Source organism: Melospiza melodia, chromosome 4 (genome assembly GCF_035770615.1).
Source record: "Melospiza melodia melodia isolate bMelMel2 chromosome 4, bMelMel2.pri, whole genome shotgun sequence".
Classification (NCBI taxonomy): domain Eukaryota; kingdom Metazoa; phylum Chordata; class Aves; order Passeriformes; family Passerellidae; genus Melospiza; species Melospiza melodia.
In genome coordinates this window covers 81,264,984-81,285,591 of record NC_086197.1, presented here as the reverse complement: position 1 = coordinate 81,285,591, position 20,608 = coordinate 81,264,984, and the positions used below count along the sequence as shown (strand labels likewise).

At 37.5% G+C, this 20,608-nt stretch overlaps 1 protein-coding gene across 3 annotated transcripts in view; it reads right to left on the bottom strand.

The window, feature by feature from the left end:
* CPED1 (cadherin like and PC-esterase domain containing 1) overlaps positions 1 to 20,608 on the bottom strand; it is a 145,214-nt gene that overhangs the window by 70,881 nt on the left and 53,725 nt on the right. For all 3 annotated transcript variants that reach the window (XM_063155345.1, XM_063155347.1, XM_063155346.1), the window contains exons 8-16: positions 14,839 to 14,981; positions 13,398 to 13,470; positions 11,675 to 11,842; positions 10,610 to 10,714; positions 9,431 to 9,600; positions 3,454 to 3,521; positions 3,086 to 3,130; positions 1,046 to 1,232; positions 109 to 277 (exon numbers count right to left, since the gene is read on the bottom strand). In XM_063155345.1, coding sequence (XP_063011415.1) covers positions 109 to 277; positions 1,046 to 1,232; positions 3,086 to 3,130; positions 3,454 to 3,521; positions 9,431 to 9,600; positions 10,610 to 10,714; positions 11,675 to 11,842; positions 13,398 to 13,470; positions 14,839 to 14,981 — 1,128 coding nt within the window. The remainder of the gene's footprint in view (positions 1 to 108; positions 278 to 1,045; positions 1,233 to 3,085; positions 3,131 to 3,453; positions 3,522 to 9,430; positions 9,601 to 10,609; positions 10,715 to 11,674; positions 11,843 to 13,397; positions 13,471 to 14,838; positions 14,982 to 20,608) is intronic.

The following is a 20,608-nucleotide window of genomic DNA, read 5'->3' as shown; positions in this document are numbered from 1 at the left end:
TAAATGCTGAATTTCAGACAATTCAACAAAAACTAATTTATACCATGGGATGAACAGAAACCAGCTATTCCCATTAATGTGTATAGCAAAAGAATGCAGAGACAATACCTGCACAAAGCCACACATCATGTAGTCATCAAACAAAGGGAGGCTGGGGCGGTCCTCGCGATAAATTGTGATTCTGTAGCTGCTCACAATCTCAGGGCTGGGCTGCAAATCATCCGTTAAGAGAATGATGACTTTGTTCAAGCCAAGGCCAAGGGGGTAGTTAGCAATGCTGTATGACAAAACAGGAAAGAAGAGCAATAAACACTAAAGAAACAAAGACTTACACTCTTTTATCTATGGCTGCTAAACTTTTCTTGCTCCTAGAGTCTGCTACTTCTAACATTTTCTTTTTCTTACAAAATACATGAGCTTAAATAAAAACAGTGCAAAATAGGATTTGTAACTCTCTGAAGATCTTTCAAGAAGAAAAAATATTGAGAGTGAAATTTAGTGAAAACAGTGGCAGTGGTAAATATTCTGACATGAAATCTGTGAATGAAATCATTAGGGACAATAATTCCTGGCAGGCCCAAATTTGTGATGACATCAGCAGGGAGACAAATGCAATCAGAAGTGTAGCTAGCTGCTGAAATTTTCCACTAGCCAAACATGATGGACTCCCAGACAAGCTGCTCAGAGAGACAGACCAGAGCAAAGCTGAGCTGTGCTCTTCTTCCTTTAGCAGGGAAATAAATGCTGAAAGGCACAGAAGTGCACATGCAGGGCTTTTACTTTTCAGTGTAAAGAACATCTTGCTATTCTTATTCATTCTACAAGGAAGAAATCTTTGAGCTTTTCACATACAATCATGTTGACTTCATGTTAACTTCAGTTAACATCAAAACAGGAAAATATTGGGAGGAAGAATTTAATGACATTTAAATAATTCAATGATTTGATTTAAATTATTTAATTTCTCTGCCTTAGAAAAAAAATTTGGAACATTATAGCGTATTTCCAAAATTAGGTTTTTGCACTCATATTTTGTTGCTCATACCTTGGCCCCTTCTTGTTGTCGAGGTGTACATGGCATTGACAGTTAGAGGGTTCTGCTCCTATCTTCACTGTCACCATGTCAAATGGCACTTCTGCATAGTATTCTCTGATCTTTGGGTTAAACTGAGGATTCAGGTCCAGCTGTGGACTGGTGAAGATCTGTCTGATATGAGATAGGGTATCTTTATCTGTTCGAAGAAGATATCAAAGAAGAAAAAAAGTGAACTGTATGAACATTTTGGAACAACATGCAACTTCTGGCAGACTGATACCACGTACAGTGGCAAGATATTTAATGCCTAATGATTTGAGACTCATAATCCTCCTGAAAAGTTTTGATGGAGTTTGTAATGGCACTTGAGAGAAATCTGTAGGTCTTGGAGGGATTTTAAACATTCAGTGTTCAATCACAAAAGTCCTAGTCACAAAATTCAAAGCCTGGGTAATCCTTTGAAAATGGAAGGATTAAGTCTGGGAGATCTGTCTCTAGTTAGTTAACTGAAACTTAAAGAAGAGGTAGGCCAAAATTCGTAACCTGCTTAGGTACCAGGCTGTGTACAGGCTTTATGTACAAGTGTAATTTTCAATAAAAATCAAAATAAGTTAGACATACTCTTACTGCTCATAAGAACAAGTCACATGGAGATATCAAGACCCACGGGGTCATTTGCAGTACAGCTGGAAGAATGTTTTATGAAAATTCCTATATCTACAAATTCCAGCTCCTTTCCTGTGTATGAAATCTCCACAATCAAATCCTATTTGCTCGAATGTGTCTTTTATTTCATAGTGTTTGCCAAATTACTCATGAGAATATTTGCTGGCAACCTACTTATGACAAATATTTTAATCCGGCCTATTGGATTCAGATTTACAGTATAACACATTCAAAACTGCTTTACACATATATTCATTAGTACATATTTTAAACTGGGTACTTCAGAAAATATTACAGATAGGAATCTCCTTTACTATAATAGCTGAAAAATCTTGTGGCTTAAAAGACTAAAAAATGATGCAAATATTTTTATTTCTACTTTGAAATATCTGCCCCAAGAAACAAAACAGGGCAATTTGAGAACTCTCTTTCGTGGATTAAAATTTAAGGGAAGATATTCCAATGAAAGAACAGAATTTGGGCTAGCTTTGTAGGGGAATAGAGACTTACACATTGACACAGAGAAGGTATTTAAAAACCCTCCTACAAATGAGAAAAAACATTTCTCTATATTCAGTGTATGCCTTACTTAATAATGTTGTCTCACTGCTAGCTTAAAAATGAAGAGGAATTTCAAAGTAAAATTAATTGAGGTATTTTTAAAATAAAAGGTTCATGCAGTTAGAATGGTGATGCCACTCAGCCAGCCCAGGAGCACTTCTGGACTCTATCTGGCAGAACAATGGTTACTGGAGGCAGCATGAGATCAGCAACTGAGGGGACATGAGGCTCAATGGGTAGCAAAACCTTTCCACCATTTACAAATGTGCCCCTCAGATAATTTGAGAACGAGGAAGGCAGCAGAAAGCATTGCTACCAGCAAAAAAAAAAAAAAACAAAAAAACCCCCATCTTTACAGATCTTTAAAAACACTTTAAATATTCTGACAAGCAGATATTTTATAAAAACTCCTCATCTCTTAAGCAGCTCCTTAATACTCCATTATTGAGCTGAAGACAAAGCTTTAAACAAAGCTGATTAAACTCCAGAAAAGTTTAAAGGTTTTTCCACATGAACAAATGTATGATGAGGTTATTGGAAAGAGGGGGGGCAAAAGTCTATTGAAGTGTGACAAGTGATCAATGAGTTCTGGAATACTCACATTAATATGCACATACAGCAAAGTTTACTTTTAGTTTTGAGGCTTATTTAAAATAACAGCCCATTTATTGAGTTTGTATAAACATTCTTGGTACTTAAAAATCCTTTTATTCTCAGTAAAAGCCTACAAATGCTCTATTCACTTAGAGATAATGTAGAGAAACCCAAGAAAATTTTTCAAGAATTTTTTCCCCTCTGTGCTCTAGAAAGACATTTACTTACCATAACTGCATTGTTTTTCTCCAGTCTTACTGGAATAATGCAATGCTGAAAGATAAATAGAAACAGCTAATAATTTTCTGTTCTCACTCAGATTACAGTCCTATTGGAGAAGTAACCATCTTTTACTTTTAAGAGATATGTATTTTGATTCTTTACAGTGTGAGATCTTCACTTTAAGTTTGCAAATGCTGCTCATGGGCCCCACTTAGCAACTTACATAAGATAAGGAAGAAATTGGTCTTTTATATGTAGTAAGCAAAGACTTTCCAGCTGGAATGCAAGGCAATGTGATCTAAATCCACATGTAATAGGAAATAATATAGATAGGAAAAACATACTATATAAATGATCTCACTCTGAACCCTTACCTTCATGATTCTTCTTGAAGTCAGAAGGAAAATTCTGCTTAGGACTCATATTTTCTTGAGAAAGTTGCCTGTCAATTCAATAGCAGACATATTTCTACATTAATGGAAGGAACAGAAACAATGAAATATTTTGCAAAAAACGTAGTTATGGTATCCCAAAGCACACAGTATTTTATTATTCTCCATAGAAATATGAACATTCTGGATTCATATTCTCAGCATTAGAGATATTACCTGAGTGAACATAACAGAAAACACACATTTCATAATGCATGGCAGCACATCACATCAATAGAAAAAAAAAGAAATATAGATGCATTGCTGGGAAAATGAACAGTGGATGTAGCCAAGGAGAAAATAAACCATATCTCTTAACTGCTTCTGTAATAGAGGTTTTTTGCATATACTTGAGATTAAATTTAGATTTTCTTCAAAAAGGATTAAATAAAAAATGAAGGCATGTCTCCAGGCGATTATCTGTGCTGACATTAGGATGAATCCCTAAAATGAAACCTCTATGTGTTTTGCTTTGTTTGGAAATTCAAATCAAATCCTGTGTGTGTGTGTGTGTGTGTGTGTGTGTGTGTGTGTGTGTGTGTGTAAAATCTCTGTGAAAAAAAGGCAGAGTAATTTGCAACAAATAATCAACATGTCAGTGGTGCCCATACTGTGAACTCTGGAGATTTTTTCTTTCAAGTAGATTTTTGGTAGCATGGCAGAAAAAAAGGGAGTAGTTTTCTCTTCAACCCTCTAGCTGATAAGATCTTTTTGGAGGTCCATTAGCATTTCTTGAAGCTTCCACTGGTTTTCCTCTGAGTGTTTCCTTTAGAAGTTCTCATAATGCAGCTTGTTCCTGGATACTGCAGCTCAGATTTTGGAGGACACAAAGCCACTGTTTGTGCCAAGGAAGGGAGGTCACAATACTGTTCTGTGCAATCATCCATCACTGATGTTTCAACAGGAGCTTCTGAAAGCAGTATTGAGGTCCATCATGGAAAGGTAAACTGTCCAGTGATAAAAACAATGCCCAGTGATAAAACAGATTTCTGCATTAACTCAAGGAGATAAGGAAAGAAGCAGCTGGCAGATCTGTGTGCGCAGGAAAATGTAGATCTGAGCTTGCAGTGTCTGGACAACCACCCTAAATCCATGCAAACTCATTACCTACTGCAAAGGAGACACCTAAACTCTTGGAGGGCTTGCTTTCCAAGTAGTAAGTAATTTTGCACCCCTCTTTCTGCTTGTCAAGGAAGTAAAAGCTAACATCTGTCAAATACTGTTACATATAGGTAAAGCCTTATAAAATAAGGACCTTGTTACCTTTGTAAATTCATGGCTCAGGCCTGCTACTTCAGCTAAGTAGAAGAGGACTGTCCCAAAGTGACTCAGCGGAATTAGAAGTAGAAAAACAAGTTATATAACCATTACCTGTTTACCTCTTAGTGTTTGGTGGTTGGCTGGATTATGTTTGTTATGATTTAAAACTATGTAACTGATAAAGGCCTGGCTGCTTAAAAAAGCCCGGCTTTTGCAATAAAGCAGCACTCCTTTGCACCTGCCTGGGGACTCTGCGTTGCTTTGCTTTGTACATCTGGCACCTGAACAAAATACATTTTTTCTCTCTGCTGTTCCTTTTTTGCTTGCCTGGTCCCAAAGCCTGTTTTACAGTGAAAGCAACATGTCTTAACTCTATAAAATGACAGACTTTGATTTAGTCAGAGAACACCTCAGGAGTGCAGCAGGAGAGCCATCACAACTGCACGGCCCCTGCTCACAAAGGAACAGCATGACCTGTATGAATCTCAAATCTGTAGAGACTGCAATTAACTTCAGACAGCATTAAGAGACATATAATAACTATATCTGATTACAGCAGGGTAGCAAAATGTAATATTTGGAAATCATATTAGAGAAAGATACTCAGATTGCAACAGGGCCCGCAGGTCTGGGGCAGTGATTGTCCCCCTGCACTCAGCACTGGTGAGGTCACACCTTGAATCTTACATTCAGTTTTGGCTTCTCACTACATGAAAGACATTGAAATGCTGGAGCAGGTCCAGATAAGGGTAATGAAGCTGGGGAAGGGGCTGCAGCACAAGCCTTATGAGGAGCAGCTCGGTGAGGTGAGGGTGTTCAGTCAGGACAACAAGAGGCTCAGGGGAGACCTTATCGCTCTCTACAACTCCCTGAAACAAGGCTGTACCAGGTGGAGTCATTCTCTCACATCATAAGTGGTAGGATGAGATGAACCTTTCCAATATTAATGACTCTGTGGTTCAATGATTTATCTCTGCTGCAGCCTGAGCTTTTTAATCATCAGCACCATGAAGTTTTCCTTTGTCCAAGCTCCTTGCAATCAGCAGAATGAGATATGATGCAGTTATGAAGCTCCTCCTAACACAGAGGGCTTTGCAGACTCCTTTCCTTCACATGCTGTTAGTCAAGAAAGGACCTTGATCTGTTTGAGAGGCCCTATATTTACCCACTTCGGTATCTTGGAGGTGTCAAGTACAGAGGTGCTCTTACTTTGCCTACACACTTTGCAGTTAGCTCCAATGAAACTAATGTCTGTATGTCAGCACCCTTGGTGAGTGCATGCTCGTCAAATGTACCTTGCAGAAGATTCCCAGTGTGTGCATCCCAAACTATTAACTGTGAGCCTGCTCTTTAGGAATCCCTCTGATTCAGCAAACAAGAAAGTCAAAGGATTGACAGTAGCAAGAGTAATATAGCTCTGATTGTCTATGCAATCAGACATAAGCAATGAAGGACATGTATAAAAAGAATATTTCACAAAATTTAAATATAAAAAAAGAAAAACTAGTCACTTTAGGTGTCTCTGATGGATATGTTACTTGTGAATGGTGCGACTTTTAACGGGTCATAAACTCAAGATTGAGACCATATTTCAATATTCTGTAGAGTTATGAATTTTCTTTCTTTAGATGATGTTATGTAGTTCTCTCTTCAAAATAAGTTCTCTATTTTGTAGAGTGTTTGTTTGGCTTCAGTCACAGTTTCCATGAGGACACTTGGGTCCTTAAATGAAATTCCTTGTGCTGATCTTCAGAAGTGAAATAAAAAAATTCAGATGCAAGAGTGGGATTAATTTTCTGGCACTTAATCCAACTGTCTCTCTCGATTCCTCCTTCCTTCTGCCTCGCACTCCTCCCATTCTAGGTCAGTGATCTTAGACTTGCCTTCCTTTGTCATTGCCTTTTTTGTCCCATAGTACAAAACATGTTAATTTCTCAGACTTCCCAGGTAATTAACATGACCCAGTTAAATTCCGAAAAAGTATTTTCAGCCCAAATTCAGTCTGAGGCCTGATGCTTCCAGTTTGAACTAAAAAAGGGCTTGCATATGAGAAGCTAGAACCACTTCTCCGAATACATCAGCTGATTTCAAAAAACCATTTGCAGCTTTTTGACCTGCTTAGTCTTTTGTCTGTTTCAGATACAGAAGGGTTAGCTTTACTCACTAATCTGATTCTTCCATGCTATCTGACATAGCCAAATATACTTTCCATGACACCTCATTGCCCCTATTCCAAAAGGCAGCAGTTATGTATGTCCTAGTCATATCAGAAGTATAAACTGCAAAGAGTTGAAAAAAGTCAATACAAAAATGCAAAATTTTTTTTCAGAGTACATGGTTAGATGTAATATCTTTTACTAATACATCTGAGGTGGTCATTTTCAGCCAGACTGTAATTATTTCATTATTGAGATGAGTTTCTAGAGTTGTTCTTACTTCTCCTGTGGAAGGAATTCAGAGGGTTCACTAATACCATATAAGGTTTCAACACTAGTCATATAGATGAAATGATTTAAAGTATGTGGACTAGGAAACATCTTTATATCCTGCCTTCATTCTATAGAGTCATGATCAGTGAATGAAGTAATTTTACAAGACCTCAGTCAGAAGTCACTACTTTTCCCATACATTTCTAGTCTGGACAGTCAGTTATGCAATCACTAGATTTGATAAACAGAAATACCAGTTTTCCACAGTCAGAGAAATAAGAACTGTTAAATAAATTGACCGAACAGCCTGGCCTTAACTGAAGAAATTTAGGGAAAGTGTTCTGATATACAAACTCATCAAAGCTGGGGGGAAAAAAGTTTAATCAAGGGTCAAAGAGAATAAATACCTGAGTTATTTGGGGAGTAAGTACAACTAAGCTCTTTCTTCCTTGCAATTAAGTATAATCACATGTATATCTGACACATGCATCACCCTCACATGCATGTAGCTAAGGGAGTGGAAGATTCTGATTTAGCAATGTCAAAGGACGTGTTTTTTTATACAGTGAATGAAGAGAAAGGTGTTATTAGCTTAGTCACTGCAGAAAAATAAAGAGCAAAGAAGCAGATTGGCCTATGCCCTAGAGAAAGGTCATGGTACTTCTACATATTTATACACATACAATAATGTTGAGCTTGAAGGAGAAAAAAGAGGCCAAGGGGCTTGCTCAAAGTGAGTGAGTGGCACAGCTTAGATTAGAACAGAAAGCTGCTAAAGGCTGGTATGCTTTGATATGCAAACCTAAATATTTCTGCAAAAGGGCAAGGGCTTATATATGAATGCAAGCAGCTGCATCTTTGAGTTACTTCTCACGGGGAGAGATCAGAGTGGTCGGCAGTAATAACAATAATTTAGCACTTACATGGAACTGTGTATATTTAAAACTCTAATAAACAGATACCTAGTACAGTGATAAAGTATAAGTTCCCCTTTACAGTAAAGCAAGCAAACATACAGATAATTATTGATTTGCTGAAATTTGCCCAATTCAGTGAGGAACAAAATTAAATCTTATAGATGCCTTATATATTCACTACAGCATTCTCCCAGCAAAATGCATTCACACATTCATTTTGAGACTCAGTGGAATGGAACATACACATTGTCTAATGTGCCTCTGTTGCCAAGCCCTTGTTTGTATGTCATAAATGTCAGTAGTCAGTATGGCATATATGTATATGAAACACCATTAGCTAAGAGATAATGAAAACAGAAAGCACATTTTGAAAAATTTTATACTAAACATACAGTATACTATCCTTCCTTCTTTCCTTCCTTCCTTCCTTCCTTCCTTCCTTCCTTCCTTCCTTCCTTCCTTCCTTCCTTCCTTCCTTCCTTCCTTCCTTCCTTCCTTCCTTCCTTCCTTCCTTCCTTCCTTCCTTCCTTCCTTCCTTCCTTCCTTCCTTCCTTCCTTCCTTCCTTCCTTCCGACACTTCCTTCCGACACTTCCTTCCGACACTTCCTTCCGACACTTCCTTCCGACACTTCCTTCCGACACTTCCTTCCGACACTTCCTTCCTTCCTTCCCCCTCCCTCTCTCCCTCTCTTCTTTCCTTGTTCTGTTTTTCATTTCCTCCTTCCCTCCTCAGGAAAGTTAAAATTTCTTTGCAAAAGTTAAGTGGATCTAACCTTCTCATTACAGCATTTTTCTATCTTTTCACAAGGAGTTAAAATCATGTTCTTGGAGTATTATGCTTTCTGACCTTTCTGTTGGACAGAAAAGTTGGAGCCAATCAAAATTATTAATTATTTTGGAAAAATATTCACCTGAAATTTTATATTTTCTGTACAGTTTTGCTGCTAATTGGTGCATAAATTAAGACAGTCTTAACCCTGGGAAATGCTCCTGATTTAGAGTTTACAGTTGTTTAGGAAAAGAAAATGTACCTAATTAATCTTTCTGTTTAAAATTTACTATAGTTTTAATTAATTTTCAATCCAGAGTCCTTCATATTAGATAGAGAAGCAAAACTTGTTCCACTTAGGAACCTAGTTACAGTTCTGACAGCAGAATGGCTGTCAGGGCTCTAAGTGGGATGATCGAACTTCATCTCAAGGGTTGCAAGTGCACTTACACCTACTGAAGGATTAAGCTTTATGATGCTCGCTGGAGATATTCCAATTATATAACTTAAGAAAATACCTTCAACATATATAATAGTTAACTTACCACTCTGAAAGATTTGTTTGTGCCTCTTTATTCATGAACTGGAACTGTTGAAGGACACTGGACAGCAACCAGTGGACATTCAGGACTGAACTAAGCCGCCTCATTGGGTCTAGCATTCGATAGAGGTCGCGCAGCAGCATTTGGATCTTGGGTGCAGAAGAAGGGAAAAGCTGAGAAGAGAGACACTGATTTGAGACAACACAGTATGATATTTGTAGAATGCAAAGATATGAAAAATGATCAGAAGACAGTATATACAGCTTACAGCTGGTTATATATTAATGCTCTTTCCCACATACTTAGAAAAGGACTGTCATGCCCAGCCTTGCAAATCAGGATTAGCAGTATTGACATGGAAGCTGATCTCCTCTGCCTCTGAACTGGCCCTGGGGCTAGCTCAGTTGGTCAGAGAATGAAGCTAGGGTTACAGGTTCAATCCCTGTATTGGCCATTCACTTAAAAGTTGGACTTGGTGATCCTTCTGGGCCCCTTCCAACACAGGTGATTCTATGAAAGTGCTTCTTCAGAAAGTGTCATCAGTCTCCATCCCTAATACTCATCCAGAAAGTCTCACAGAAATCCTGATGTCATACACACTTTCTGAACAACAGACTCAGTTGAAAATCCTTTATTTTCTGAATACTCAACATTTCCCTCATTACCTGTACCTACTCAATGACACTGATTATTTTTCCTCCATCTGTGTTCTTCTCCAAAAATGAACTCAAAGCATGAAGAGGAGGACATATTCCACCTGCTTTTTTTTGCCACTTTTTCATCTATATCTACTCTTTGATAATGATCTCAGTATTGTACTTTCTCTAGTCCATCCACTCACTCCTGCTTTTGCTTCACTGTCATTCTATTTTCTTACCACCTCATTAGTCACTTACATGGTTCACCTTCTTTTCCTTTCCTTCTATTTCCTGGTCTTCATTTCTGCTTTAGCTGTCCTTTTCAGTGGAAGCTCAGCTCAAATATTCTGTTCTATTTCTTTATTTTAAATTAAATTCAAATGATCCACCAAAGTAAAATCCGTGTTACCTCTATCTTCTTGCTTCCCTGCCCATCCATCCTAATTACATATGCCAGAGACAGCAGAGAATGGTAATGAAGGAGGAATGTTAAGAGATTTACATAGAATATATATCCAATAAAAAAAAAACCTGTTTATTTTACCAGCTCAAATTGTCCAAGACTCTTCAGCTCCTTTATGAAAGTAGTCATTGAATTTATCTCTTCCAAAGAGAAACATTGCTCAGCTTCTCTGTTGTCTGTTCCATCCTGGGAAGAAAAGGGCAGCATGTTCTGGTGAAATCACATGGAAAGCAATGTGCTTTCATTAGACCCCAATCCCTTCACTGATCATAGGAACAAGTCGCAGCAGCTCTCCACAAGCCCTAACCTCAGCCAGCCAGCTCCTAGATAGCTCATCCCATTATTAAGTCTAGAATAAAGCAGATTGTGCCCTGGCATTGTCTAGAAACATTGTCTAGAAGCAAACCCACAGAAACTCCTGGTCTCTGGAGCACGGGCTGTGTAATCGTATCACTGCATGTCTGGATATCTGCACCTTTCTACTTTATCCTGACATAAATTTAGAACCCATGATCCTCTTTTAGCCACATCTGTCCAAGAGGTGGAAGTTGCCTGGATAATTTAGTCCCTGTAAGTCTTTCAAGCAACAGACTCCTCAGAAAGGCATCCTTAAAAGTTCCTAGACTGAGAGAAATACTGTTGAAAGAGATGTCTGCTTGTCAGAAATGGTTTTCACTAGTGAAGTAAAATTTGTGCAGATTCTATAAATGCCAAAAAAAAAAAAAAAATTCTGGAACTGGATCTTGCATTGAAAGTAAGACACAAAGTTGTAAGAAAAAAAATTTAATTCTGATGCTCATGGATTTCCATGCATGAGTTAATCAATTCTGGATGAAATTGTGAAAACACACAAATCTTTATATTAAAAAAAAGACCATTTTTAAAAAGAGTGGGAAAATTGATTTTTTAAGATTTAAATATATCTTTCAATCACAGTATTTTTGAAAATGACATAATTTGACAGAGGAAGTTTTACAAAAAAATTAAATTGTTCAATATAGTAACAGTTTTACTCCACAGCATACAATAAAAGATGGTCCTGATTAAATAAAACCATTCTATAAGCTGGCAGCAACAATTTTAGAAGTACACAATTTAAAATTAAATATTTTCATATAATAATACAAAAAAGTTGGAAGGTACTACCTTGCTCACAGATGATTCATATATTTTTTGCAAAGCTTCTATGAAACTGGATGTTGAGGATTCATTAGATAAGAGAAATTTAAATGTATCTTCAAAAAGAAGTTCTTTGGAAATTTGGTCCTGAGTAGTCGATTCATTGTCAGCTTGGAAGTCAAAGTTTTCATGCACCTGTTGGAAAAAAAATTATAAAAATGTACAACTTAAATAAAAAGTCCAATCTTCTCGTAGCAATAAATACTAAACTGGAACTTTTAAAAAGACATAATAACACAAACTGACAGGATTATAAAACAAGTGCTGTGCCACATCGTCTGTCCCAACCCCGTACCGCAATGTTTGCTGCTCTCCAGTGGGCAGAGTGCGGTATTGCGGACACGTGTGAACAGATTTCTTACCTATTTGATTGGAAATTTGATTAAAGATATAAAATATCAGATTATATGCTGATATAACTCATAAAAAACTCATGTACTAAGGATTACTACAGAACATCTGTTAGTACAGAAGAAAGTATAAGTTTTGCAATCTATAAGCACAATTAAAAATTATTTTTTTATGAAATATGACTAAAACATTAATAAACACAAATATAGAACCAATATAAATAGGTTGTTTGCATAATATAAATTACAAGATATAATATTCAAAGTCAATGTTGCATTAATTATCAACAGCTATTTTCCAGAGACATTTGTTTTTTCAGAAGAAAACACTAAATCCTACTGATTTCCTATAAACTTATGGGTAACAGATAATAGTTGAAACTTCTATGCAGGAGGGCAAACGCTATGTTTTATTTTTTAAGCTCTTCTGGGATAAATTTTTACAGCCTGGTGTACAATTATCAAGTTGTTATGACATACCACATTTCTCATACTAACTAAGTCTTCTTAGACTAATTAAAAATGTTGTCTTCATTGACTTTTTAAATTCTGAAAACTTCCTTCCTTTCATATATGCATTTTTCCAATGTGTTTAAAGGATTTTTTTTTTCTGAAGAATGCAGAGATTGACTGCATTGTTATTACTAGACACTTGAACAGATTTTAAGTGGGGATATATTAATTAATTTTTGTTAATATTTGTATATCATAAATATAAAGAAAATGTTACATACCTAGGCATATGCATATTCATGTGTATACATGAGGTAACGAGAACAGCTGGAAAGCAGTACAATAATTGCTTCAGGACAGGTTGTTCTGAGGCAGGAGTGGTACAAAACCTGGCACAGTCTCATTTCCCTGGTTTTAAGGGCCTTGTGGATCATCCAGGAAGAAGGCAGCACAGTGGAGGTCAAAGCAGGTAATGAAATGAAGAAGTACAATCCAATTTATGGAGAACTTTAATTCGTATTAAAAGCCAGTTGTGGTTTTTTAATTTCCTCTATTCATCTTTGGTCTGTCACATTTAAAACCTAACTCCACTCTTATGCAGTGCTTCTTATGGATTTTGTTTCACTGATATTCATTTGGGGTAATAGCTAATCTTTTAATGTAAACTGAGAAGTTTGCACATTTTGATGGTCTGGGGAATTTCATCATGGGAACTCTGACTCTTAAAAACTGGTTTCTTCTACAGAAACTCTTCACAATCAGCCAAAATAATATTAAAGTGTTGGTACATTTCTTAGACATTTGAGGGTACCTATCAAAGAGGTTTTTCTGCTGTGTTTTTGGTGCAATTTTGTTGAGTGAAGCAATAATTTGTGCAATTTTCTCACCTTTAGAACTACTGGGTGTATGGACATGCCAAATCCAATGTCAAAGGTAAGCATCTGAAAACATTGGCTGCATCTGAAATACAACATAAAAGGAGCCTGTTTCAGTGAGGGTAGGTACTGTTGGGAAATACAGAATCATAGAATAATTTAGGCTGGAAAAGACCTTTAAGATCATTGTTTCCAATCACAAACCTAGCACTGCCAAGCCCATAATTCAACCATGTCCCTATACACAGTAAAATTCAATACATACACAGGTCCAGAGAACACATGCAGGAAAACATACACACATAGGTCAAGAAACAACATGTGACACAGACTAAATAAATTTCTAAGAAGAGTCAGCAGCATTAAATACAGAAGGAATCAGATTATGAGGTGATGAAAATAGTGCTGTATAAAAGTGGTTTTAATGTTTGACATAGAGGGAGGCGAATTATGTTGAAGGAAAAAATGGCTTTTGAAGAGAGTGAATGAGGTCCTGCAAAAGCTTTGAAGATATTTGGAGGGGAAGAGATGGTGAAACACTCCAGGCTCAGTTGAGCAAAGAGCTCTGCTGCAGCTATGGGGATGTTTGGAGGCATGGACCAGGAGCTATAAGCAAGTCTTGTGTTCATAAACAAGAGAGTCCATTTCATTGGTAAAAAAGGGATTTTGGACCACTGTCAAAATAGCTTCATCCCCATTACACTCCTCCCCTCTTTGCTACCCTCTCCACTCACAATGTAAGCTTTATTTCCAACTTGTGTAAGTCAAATAATGAGCTTTATGTTACTGCTACTAAAACACCTGGTTCTCAAAATAGGCTAAAACACATAAATTTAATAAATAGCAACTTATTTAGTACTTATCATAAAAATGTCAGAGATGGGACATAACGTACATAAAACAAATAATAATTTTATTTAGTAAAAATATTACATAATTGAGGTTGATTTATGTGTAAGAATTATAACACTAATAGTAGTGATTACACACAGAAATGTGACTGTGGGTGCCTATATTTCATAGCATACACTTTATAAAGTGTTTTACAGTGTCTCTTGTTAAGATTGCTTGCTAGAGCCAGCTCTGAACAATCTGGGCTACTCTAGCATTAAATACTTGACATATGACAGAATGCTCACTGAAAGGAAATACAGCTTCATGTATGTTAGGACTAGCCCAATTGCAAGTGATTTCTGTTGATTTGTGCTGCCTGAAACACTTCATTAGGACAGCATCTGGTCCTAAGTATTTATCAGAACCTTTTCACAAACTAGAAACATTGGGGATATTGAAGAGTTGTACTCCTTAAATACAGCATGTCCTTACTTTATAAAGAAGTATGAAATAGATGGGAATTTTTTATTTTAAGATACTTGTATCTTCTGCAATTTTTATTCTGTTCTAAGGAGCTATCTTGACACTAGCATTACAATGACTACTGCAATTCACTTACTGATTGAAAGAATTTGGTCCTGAGGCAGATGATTTGCTGAAGACCTCAGTTATAAGTAGAAGTTTGTTTATAGCCTCCGTCATGTTGTTGAAGGCTTGTTGGGGAGAACTGTTTCTGAAGAATATCTCAAAAAACCTTTGCAGCTGTGAAAGAGAATACATATATTTTTGAGCAGTTCCAGTGCTTAAAACCATAAATTAAAAGACTGATAGAAATAAAAATTGCCTTGTAATATCATCTTCAATTCTTATTCATTTGCACAATGAAGTGGAATGAAAAGCTCCAACACACCACACTAATAGAGAATGACATTTTATTTACAAATAAGTATATCAGAAACAAAATCTGTACAAATGGTTTTAAAAATATTGCTCAGAATCTATGCTTACTTTGATAAAACTTTTTGCTGTCACTGGTTATAGGCAAAAAACCTCAAAACACCACTTGAATCTTCACCAGTGGGTAATAGCAAACTCAAAGTAAAAGCCTTCTCTTTTCCTAACATACTGTGCCAAGGGCTGTCCCACTGGACCTTGACTACACATCCTTACCCCCAGTCAAGAAGCTTTAAACAGAGTATAGAAGAAAGATACTGGGAAAATGATCAGCCACTGCAGCCCAAATTTGGACCAAACTCTGCATATTCTGTGGTTTTCAGACTCATGAATCCTCCCAATGGCATATTTACTGACCTGCTGTCAGTAAATGTAATATTTACGGACAGTCCTGTCCTCAGGTGCTTTCATCACTCATGCAAATTCACCCTGATCATCACTTCAGACAGAGATTTCAGGAAACAACTGGAGCAGCACAGAGACCCAGTGAAGAGTGGGACATAAGCAGGTTTTGTAGTGTCAGAGTGCTTGGTGCTAAGAAAGGGGCTGACTTTGAACCATACTTCCATTAGAGTTATCATTGGGCTGAGTGTACCCTCTGCCCAATCATCCAGGCATTTAACAAAGATGCTGAACAGGAACAGACCCAGTAAGGATCTCTGCATACAACGCTAGTTCCTGGTGATGTGCTATGATGTGCTGACACCAGAACTTAGAGCATTCTTCTCTATACCCTAGTCCACAGTATTTTCTAGAAAGTTTTGGAATCTTCCCTTCTGAGCATAAATACTTTCAAGCACACTGGTCTGCACTGGCACAGATTAATGGCTTCTGGTTTCTTCAGGTAGCATATTGTAGTTAAATGTAATAGGCACTTTTCAATTTCCTTTTTAAAAATACTGTAACATTGCTTACAGCCAGCCATGGGAGATTGGTGCAGCTAACATTGATCCTCCTTTGCTTTTGCTCTCTTCGGTTTCACTAACTCCATCCAGTTGTGCTGGTAAATAATTGAAGGGTAGGAATTTGGTCTGTTTGCCTTCCTGTTCTTATCACCTCTGTTTTTATTTCAACAAGTGATTGCCTTGCCAAGTTTTATTGACTAAAAGAATGGTGACCCATGCACAGATCTGTGCTGAAGGTATCTAGTGCCTGTGACTTTATTTTGTCTTTTCAGTAAAGCTATTTGAAATGCCAGTAGGGAAAAAATGACAACAACATACATGCCTGAAGTTATAAAATTCAACTTGTGACTGCAGGAAGTGGTGCAGCAAAGGTTGCATGTATAGCCTCAACTCTGTTTTTTTATATTTGCTTGATGCTGATATCTTGAATTAAATCACACTGTATTTCTACACTGTAGAATGTTTTTCATGTCTACTGCAGTTCCATGAGCCTATGGAGCAAAGGAGTCTCAGATGCATTATTTAGAGATTATACAGCTCCTCACATCACAGTCTATTTCATCTCCAAAACAGGCTGAGAAGGAGTCCTTTTTTCCCAAAGCCTAAGACCACCAAAGCTGTGTTTCTCCCACAGAGTGGTACAAAGATTAAGAACAAGAAGCTCCACATTTTTCAGATCAGTTCTGATTCAGATTCATCTCCAAGGGAAATTGTTCCACTTTAGTTCCTTGTTCAGGACAAAACCAGTTAATTAAACTGTTCATGTGAATAAAGAAAAAATGAAGGCTCATCTCACCAAGGTGGTTAGTTCTTTGATCAGGACAAACACAGTTAATTAAACTGTTCATGTTAAATAAGTTTAAAAATTAAAATGAAGGCCCATCTCATCAAGGTGGCTCTTCAGCTGAATTTTGCAATTATTTCCAGCACCTCTGCCACATTCTGCACACAACTTACGTTCCCACTACTGTGGCTTGCACAGAGTAACTAACTTACTAAATCCACAGTGGGTATTGAAGGACTAAGTAAGATGTGCTATTGTGCTGCACAGGGAGCATAAGGAGTTGAAGAGTTTAATAAAGAGAGATGGGGATTAGTGGAAGGAAGAGCAAGAGTGCCATTAGCTCATCTGCTCTCCCACCATCAATCAATTTCCAAGTACATAAACACAAAGGATATGTAATGCATACATTTCTAGTAACAATTGATGAAGACAGGCTGGCTTGCCCTACTGGTACTCAGAGCATGCTGATGGCTATTATTAGTCAACTGTTGCCATCAAAACAGGCATTAAAATAAAACTGGCATCTCCAAGAAACTGCATTATAGTTACAGCTCTCCTTAGCCAGCCTAGAAAAGAAACATTGCTCAACAGGTTCTCATTAGAGGATATCAGGTTTTAAACCAATGTTTATTCTATGCCAATGGCTGAAAATAAATATTTAGGCAGCCTGGTTCAGGACCAATAGAGATGAGATGAATACTTCAGGTTAAATTCCAATTCATTAAAAAATCCTGTTTAAAGAAGTTCAGATTAGATTTGACTTCAACAGATTCCACATGATTTACAGCAATAGATAGGAAAAATTTAAAGTGTATGGGTTAAGGCTGATAATGTGTGAAAATCTGCAGCAACCTCAGGTTCTTCTGAGTGAATAAAAGTATATCAATATCTGTGTTCAACTGCAAAATACTAAAGAGCTGAAGGTTTCTTCAAGTGACCACCACTGATGCTGATCCTCTGCCTTTCAGAGGAAACAGACTGCCTGTCTAGCAAAATGCACCCTCACCATTGACAGAGTGTGATTAACAGAAGCCTCGAACAATTTAAAGAGGACAGAGTAGGAAATACTGCTGGCAATTACAGGAACCTATTCTGGGAGAAAGCTGACCTCTGGCTGGCCAATTTTTAAGCAGAGGAACAGGGTTTAAATTTTAGTAGGCTGTAAGACTAAATGCAGACATGCATATTTATTTTATACAATGACACCATTATATACAGAACTGCAAGATTTCTCAGAAGCTGAAGGTGTTCACCCAAATGCTGGACTCCTACAGGTGGAGGTATGTTCCAAATATTTATGTAATGCCTTACAGAAGTGTGCAAATGCAGTCAAGTTACATGGATCAAGTACACATTTTCTGTAAAGGCAGAATGAACTAGAAATACTCTTCAAATTAATTTAAACTCATTGACCTTTCACTGCCCAATAAATTCTTGCTTTAGGAAAAGCCACTGGGGGAAAAAAAAAGGCCAACTCAATATTAATTTTATGATGCTTTTTCTTTTACCCATTTTGACATCTAGTTTTTAAAATCTGCAGTCATTAAAAGTAGCCTGATAATCTCAATGACAGAGATCCCTCTGGCTCCTCAAAAATACACTGAATCATCAGGTAAAGGTCCGACACATTGAAAAAATGCAATTTAATTGACAAAGGAATTCTGATTTGCAGACTTCATGCATAGAACCATGGAGCCTGAAGAGTGGAAGAGTGTGGCACTCACTGGATGAAAGTTATGATGACTGTAGTAATTCCCTCAAGAAGATTTTCCTCTGGCAATTTTTCTGCAAATTAATTTCTCAGGAGAGCTGCTGGGGCAGCCTGGGGCAGTTACCTTAATGGTCATCTGAGGATTGCCTCGAGAAAGAGTATAAAATCAAACTGTAGTGATCTTTCTGAGATTGCCTTCTAGCTCAATCCTAAACAATCTTACCTCCTGATGAAACAAACAAGAAAGATTTTCCTTAACTAATATTGGGAATGGCCATAAAATCAAACTTAGAATACCTTCCTTTACTGACTGCACTACTTAGCTCTCTGCTGATTGTGACAGGTGTTCAGAGACACAGCTCACAAGAAAATTCTCTCAGGTGACAATATTGCAGAGGAATCCCACACTACAAGACTGCACAGCTTATGTCTATGTACAAGCTACATGTCTAAGTTCCCTTTACACCTCACTGCAGCACACAGATGCTTGAAGAGCATAATTTATGGCATCCTAAAGCAGATGTCTCTAAACAGTGACATTAATTGCAATCTGAAACTGCTTGGTTCCCCTGGAGAATCTAAGTGAGACACTGAAGACAGACAGGAGATCTATCACTGGAGTGCTCACACAGCCTTCCCATGGACACCACCACCTGTGTACCTGGAGTATGCAGAACTGTCTGGGATGATGTTTGACCAAATTTAACCATGATACAGAGGAATGTGACCATCAGCAAGGTTAAACAGTAACCAGGAAATTACAAAGTGACTTTTGGAACAAAGTAGTCAGCTTGGAAAATAACAGAAAAGGAGCAGGAAAATTTGCACCAGCAGAAAGTGGAGGAGTGGAGAAAGCAGTGGTGGAGAAAGCAGCAGCCAAAACCTGGTCAGGCACTGCCACAAATCAGCCTGCTAGCACCACAGCTTCTGCCTAGACTTCAGGGAATACTGGGATGTAAGGATGGGCATGGGTCCTGCATGGGTACATGTGAAATGGGCACTCACAGAGCAGAGCCCCCACTTCTACAAGCAGAGGTGCAGAAAGAAGGGAGAGCAGCACTGTGTCTAACCTGTGTTGCCTGTGAGATAGAGGCTGGATAAACATGGGTGGATGAGCAGATGCCACCAGAGCATCAGAGAGCATTTACAGAAGGATGTTTAGAAATGTGCAAGGTTCAATGAAGTGTTTTAAGTGCCTGGCATAAGGATTTATCTCTTCTGTTACTGAAACTGACAGAAGGTATATTATAATTAGTGGCTGCCAGTTGATTGTATATCATCAGTTAGAAACTTCTGGGTTTGGTTAGACAATGTGAACTCCCACATTCTTTCCTGCAACAGTAACTCCCATTTGGGGGCATGGATGAGCTCTGAACCTACCTCAGAGGCAAAGAGGTAGAAGAAAAGAGACCATTACTGAGTAATTCAATGCAATTTTGAGGTTTACATTTTAGCATTTAGAACATCCTACTTTACAGTATTCATGTGAATCGACTTTGAAATCGATTACTGGTTCCTAGTAGTAGCCTTCAAAATGACATGGCAGACAAAGTTATCAGGGTAAGAGCTGAAAGTAAGGTTTATGTCTGAGGAGTAAAAGCATGACCTCTGGTTTCCAGAAATTACTCTTTTTGAAGTAGCAAAGGGCATACTCTCCAGATTGTTCTGCTGTGCACTGGAGCTGTTGCACTCCCTCTGATCAGCTGGATCTTCAGGCTCTCAATGTCTTACAGTAATTGCCTCTTCTTGAAAATAGCTTGAATAAATTCAATAAATCTCTAAAACTTTCAACTTACGCTCTATTCTATCAGTTCACTTTTGAACATTTACTCTTTTTACTGAGTCTATCTTTGGTGAAATTTCTTCACCAAATAGTTTGGGGTGTATGTAGTTGTTCATAGGTATAAAAATACTGGTTTACACAAAGACAAGAATCTCCTTGATTATATGTACGGAAGCATCTAGATATCTGAGATGTCTGCAAGAATAAAAACTAATTCCACACAGAAGGCCAAGAAGAAGCATACTTAGTAAT